Source organism: Notolabrus celidotus, chromosome 15 (genome assembly GCF_009762535.1).
Source record: "Notolabrus celidotus isolate fNotCel1 chromosome 15, fNotCel1.pri, whole genome shotgun sequence".
Lineage (NCBI taxonomy): Eukaryota > Metazoa > Chordata > Actinopteri > Labriformes > Labridae > Notolabrus > Notolabrus celidotus.
The window spans coordinates 8,783,078-8,789,077 of NC_048286.1; the positions used below are offsets into that span (position 1 = coordinate 8,783,078).

Sequence of the window (6,000 nt, forward strand, 5' to 3'; positions counted from 1 at the left end):
AAGTACTGTGTGTCTAAAAAAAATTATTTTGGTACTTAAGCTGAGAATATTCCAAAACTATCTTTACATGAGTTAATCGACATCTACATCTTATTTGAGCTTTTTCTTGTTTTCAATTGCTGAGAAGCACTTTGAATTGCATTTGAGTTGATATAACTCAACTCAAACATAACTTAAAGCTAGGGTTGGTAGTCACGGAAAACTAGCACGAGTTTGAATGTAGCATTTCCTCAGGACTCCGTCCAACCCCTCCCCCCTCCCCTCGGAGCTCCTCCAAAACGACGCCCCCGCGAATCGTGACTGATTCACAACCGGTCCTCACCAAAACATTATCATAGTGAAAGTTAAAAACACAAACAAACATGGCTGCTGTTAGTACTCACAACTGTCATGCTAGCATTATCCAGTTGTACTGGTGACACGATATCAGGAGAAAAGTTATAACACATATAATACTGTAACAGCTCTACTGTTTGTTAAACCTGTTCAGTGTAGATGTTCTTAATTCCTACAGTGTTGACAGTTAGTGAAGGCATCAGGAGACTGAGGTGTAGAGAGTGCGAGCTGGAGAGAGGAGAGACAAGGGGAGAAGTTTTTTATTCATTCAAACATTGATTGTTGCTTTGTTGGTTGGCGTGATCACGGCCGACAGTGACCGGTTATTAAAGATCAACGTGTTCACGAATCGGCTAGTCATCCCTACAGCGTCCGGACGGACGCAACAATGTACATTTCTGTAGGACTTACTAAATGTCATTAATTTCTTTTGCTTGTCAGAGCCCCCATGCTGAGAGCTTTTTAACTCTGATCTGGACTACAGTCCTGAGCAAAGCACCTCATCGGGTCAGAGGGGACAGGCCTTGAGGTCGAGCGAGAGGGGCATAAATAGAGTCAGGGGAAGCAGAGGCAGGGGACGGTATGCGCAGGAGGCGGGCAGAATGGCAGGATGGGATTTGATTGGTTTAATAAATTGGACCCTAAAAGGCGTTGATTGGTTGGTGTTTTCCCAGGTTTACTCCAGCTGTAGATAGCGGCTTTTTTTCACTCTTTTTAAGAACACATTATGTATTGATTGTAACCAGTATAACAAAAAGTGTATCTAAATCTGACTACAAACCCCAGCTTGAAGTCAGAGACATTTTAATGTAGAAACACATTTTAAAGATATGTATTACTTTTAAATAAGATAAATAATTTCCTGGAAAAAAAAGGTTTTAATATGTATTCATTTTACACAATAGGGCTGTCAGCTGTCGACACGATGAGATTAAGGTCTGAAATGAACACAAGACATTTTGGGGATTTGGGTTTTGTCCATTTTGAAACACCATAGATGTGAGGAAGGTTTGTTTGGTACCTATAACTTCATGAGGAAATGTTTGCTGATCTAAATGAAACAAGAAAGTGGAAGATTCCTTTTTTGTACAATTTCATGGAACAGGTCTTTATTATGCAGCCGGTTAGGTTGCCCCCTGCAGGCCGTTTGAAAGAAAGTGATGCTGTTTAACATTGGCTGCACTCTTCAAATCCAGAGGCTGCATCCACTTCTTAAATAGAGTCTACAGTTTAAAATGGAGACATTACACAGGACAACAATCAATATAAGATACTTATCTCTAGTTCTGTTCTATAACATTAAACTGTGTTTTGCAGTTGTAACGTCCCCTTTTCTTCTTCTGCAGGGTCCTTCATGATATCTTCCCTCGTTATATCCGAGCCCCCAGTGACCTCCGAGGCCAAGCCTGTCGAGGTGCTTAGCAGAGGTGAATATCATTATCTTTCTAATAAATAGATCTAACGTTTGACTTTTGTGTGGCTAAGGACAAAAGAGATGTTTTGCAGGTGCCTCTGGGACATAGTAAAACACAGAAATTTTAAGTTTTTATTTTATTATTGTCATATTCCCAGCCCGCATGAATTTATGCCATCCAGGGTCAGAGCGCACAGCACATTCATTCATTGTCAAGAGACAGAGGGACATTTTGTCTTCTCCAGGCCTTTGAGACAAAATTAGCAAACTAAACACATCAAAATTAAACAACCATCAAGTTTTTGCTCATCTGTCCACCACAATATATTAGGCTTTTTACAAAGCAATTTCATGAAACAATAACTCTCTGAGGTCTTCATAATTTGTACAGTACAAAATAAAATGGGACTCAGTTTCCACTTCATTCAAATCACACAACTCATAAAGTCTGTTTTTCCTGAGATATTTTTGAATCGACCACCTCAACAGCCAGAGGAAGAATAAAAATGATAGTTTGTGATCAATATCACATTAAAAAGGAAATATTTATTTTTGTTTGGATAATTAACAATAGGGGAAGAGGGAGCGCAAGATTAACAGACGGATAGGGGCAGCGTCTGCAGTGATGCGGACACTGTACCGGTCTCACGTGGTGAAGACAGAGCTGAGCCAGAAGGCAAAGCTCTCAATTTACCGGTCAATCTACGTTCTAACCCTCACCTATGTTCACAAGCTGTGGGTATTGACCGAAAGAACAAGATCGCAAATACAAGCGGCCGAAATGAGCTTTCTCCGCAGGGTGTCTGGGCTCAGCCTTACAGATAGGGTCAGGAGCTCAGACATCTGGGAGAGGCTCCAAGTAGAGCTGCTGCTCCTCTGGATCGAGAGGAGCCAGATGAGGTGGTTCGGGCATCTGGTCAGGATGCCTCCCAGACGTTCCCCGGGGAGGTGTTTCGGGTGTGTCCGTCTCGCAGGAGGCCACGTGGAAGACCGAGGACACGCTGGCGAGATTCTATCTCTCAGCTGGCCTGGGAACGCCTCGGTATCCCTCCCAGAAGAGTTGGTGGAAGTGGCCGGGGAAAGGAGTGTCTGGACTTCCCTGATGAGACTGCTGCCCCCACGACCGGACCCAGATTAGCAGAGGAAGATGGATGGATGGATGGATCATTAACAATATCACACTAAAGCGGAAACTCTACTGCTCCTAGGAGTTTGTTACTTACACACAAAGTCTCAACGTTTACCAACAATGCATATTTCAAGTGTTTTCTTTTTTTTATTATCAGAAGTCTGAGATTGTTGGAATACTTTTGAGTTTTATTCTGATGAAATAATGTGATCCTGTTCTTTATCTTTGCAGCTGAAGATAAATCAAAGATGTTTAGCATCACCTTGACCCTGATGCAAAGTTCAAACGAGACAGGTCCGGTCAAGGAATGGTGGAAGGTCAACCAGACTGAACCTTGGCTCGATAAATATAAGGAGTTCCGAAAGCCCAGTATGTAGAGGGTCTCGAGGTCTACATATTCAGTGACCAAGTCAGCCCGCCTAGTCTGGGCTTTCTGGCTGGATACGGGTACGTGTCACTGCTGTGGATTCAAACCAAGTGTCAGAGACATTCTGCTTTTTCATTCACAACATTTCATTTCAGTTATTATTGTGCCGTCATTCAATCCAGAGAGCATGTTGGGGTTTTGTACTTATGACCTCTATAACCATGGTGTTTGAACTTACACTGTGTGTGAGAAAAAATCTTACAGTGATTACTACCAAGAGATGAAAGAAGTTTCACTGTAGAAAGTAAATTAGACAGATGCTTCATTCTGTTTCACTTTAAGGGTATGAACAAGGGATCAGCTTTTCAAATTGAATTACTATTCAGTAGTCACTCAGGTCTATTCCACGATCACTTCTATTAACTCAGGTTACTTTTTTTTCATGTGGATGGGATTTTTAGCTGCAGATATTTTTATAGATATTTATGCAGATGATTTGGTGCAAAGAAAACCTACCATAGTCCATGACCTGCTTTCTGTTCTCTAACTTATTGTCTCCCTGTCCTCTCCAGAATCATGGGCCTGTACGCCTCTGTGGTTCTGGTCATGGCAAGTTTGTGCGTGAGTTCTTCAGCGGGATCTCCCACACCATCAGGTTCGAGGAGCTGCCCAACGTGGATCGCATCCCAAGCTGTGCACAGACATCTTCCTGGTCCGAGAGACGGGGGAGCTGGACTGGAGGAGGATATGTATGCCAAACTCATCTTCCTGTATCGCTCACCAGAGACTATGATCAAGTGGACCCGGGAGAAAACTGAGTGAAAGCCAAATGAGGGGAAATTAACAAATGAAAACGAGATTGTGAGCTTTCTCGTTCAGGAGCTCTGCTGGTGTGAGCAGCAGCCTGTTTACCTGCTGAAGGAGCAAAAAGCAGTGGAGGAACAGCAACTGTGTCCTCTTCAACTGAGCTCTAATGGCAGTGAGACATCTTTTGCTCCACATGGATACACTTTCTTGAGTTTTAAAACTGGTATTTTCTACTATTTACTGATAAAAAAACAAACACAATGCAATTGTATTAACAACAACTGAGGAATTCACCGGTACCCGCATTTATCTGGCTAAACGTGGCTTAGTTTTGCATCCAGTGGATAAACTAGCAGATGGTGTTTCAGTGGCAGACTGATAACCTTTTTTGACAATTTACTAAATCATTACAAGTCCTATCCCTTCTATAGAAAAAGGTTTTACACAAATGTCCTCATTTCTCTTTTCAGTTATTTCACAACACAGGCAAAGAGAAGCTCAAACTGGCTGCATCATTAATCTATAAGGGCTTCCATCTAAGAAGACGTGCACAGTGATGACCACACAAGCACTATCTCATAATTCTCCCCAACTGGAACGTTTAGACTGTGGGACTGTGCAATAAGAAGCTTTCACTCCTCAGAGGTTTTTTTCCAAAGGATGTGGACCGAGAGAATTGGCCGGTTCTGACCAAGAAACATGAAACACCTTTGTTTTTAAAACAATAACATTATCTGACGAACTTTCCTTGCCTTATTTTGTTTGTATGAGACGAACTAAAACTCTTATCAACTACATATCTTTCTCAGGAAGAGCTGTTTTCACAGATATTCATTGTATGAGTTATATGTTACGACATGTAGGCTTTGATGGATCTAGAAGAGATTGTAGAAAAGATGAAAACTATTTAAATGGCATGAAATTTAATGTGGATATTGTTCAGGTGGACTGATACTGAGTATGTTTACTGCACAGGTTGTAATGAGAAAGAAAATGTATCGCTGTGGACTGTTATCCCAACAGAGGTTGAGATTAATTTGCCAACTGTCCGAGTTCTGAATCCTCTACAGGTTGGCTGGGTCGAGGCCAGTGGAGGGCTGTTTCTGAATCAGGGTAACATGCACAAGGTGGAGACTCTTGCACATCACTTGTGAACCTCTTGCTGTTTTTAACATTCATGAACACAGCCGTGCTTTCAGTCATCACAACAAGCAGACACACAAAAAATGATTCTTCAAATAAAGGGCTGAATCACGAAGCCCTTCTGTCCAAACTATGCATTAGAGGACAATGTAGCATGATAGAAAAACTTCATTATTGTCATGATTTTCATTACATGTACATACAAAGATTAAGGGGACAGGTCAGGGTGGATTGAAATGTGAAATTGTACTTGTATGTTAAGGCAATGTGGTATGATAGAGGTCCAGACATCTGCAAATAAAACGTCCGGAAAGGTGTGAAGTTTTGCTTCAGCTGCTTTTTCCAGGAGCATCTGTGTATCAGCAGGATTTTGATGGAAAACAGCTGAATGAACCTGCAGCCCTTCAGGATGGCCTCCAACACTCATCGTACCTGCTGCATAAAGTCTGTTTATCATCTATGTTGATTCATTCGCAGAATACAGTGTAGCACTGACGTGTTGTTCTTAAGTACATCACAAGGAAGGTCTGCTGCCCTCTTGACCTCCCTTCAACACAACCACACCACCCCAAAAAGAGAAGTGTGTAAGTGTTTGGTAAGAAGGGGATGATGACAAATGAGAGTAGATCTGTGCGATTGAAGGGTGCATGTATAGAGTTGTGTTTCGTTTTCTGGTTTATTACAGGTATTCCAAAAAATTTAGCTTTGACTGTATGTTAATATGAACAGTAAGCCTCTATCTCCTCCCATTGTAAAATAAAAAATACTACCGTGATGGGCACTGACATATTACCTTGGCACATA

General features: G+C 41.8%; 1 protein-coding gene across 1 annotated transcript in view; it reads left to right on the forward strand.

Annotated features, from left to right (window-relative positions):
* Positions 1-5,517, forward strand: part of LOC117826919 (piezo-type mechanosensitive ion channel component 2) — a 100,246-nt gene extending 94,729 nt beyond the window's left edge. Inside the window, 8 exon segments of the mRNA XM_034703341.1 lie at positions 1,683-1,728; positions 1,730-1,763; positions 3,117-3,235; positions 3,238-3,326; positions 3,819-3,850; positions 3,853-3,930; positions 3,933-3,980; positions 3,983-5,517. Coding sequence (XP_034559232.1) covers positions 1,683-1,728; positions 1,730-1,763; positions 3,117-3,235; positions 3,238-3,326; positions 3,819-3,850; positions 3,853-3,930; positions 3,933-3,980; positions 3,983-4,068 — 532 coding nt within the window. The 3' untranslated portion in view covers positions 4,069-5,517.
* The last annotated feature ends 483 nt before the right edge of the window (positions 5,518-6,000 follow it).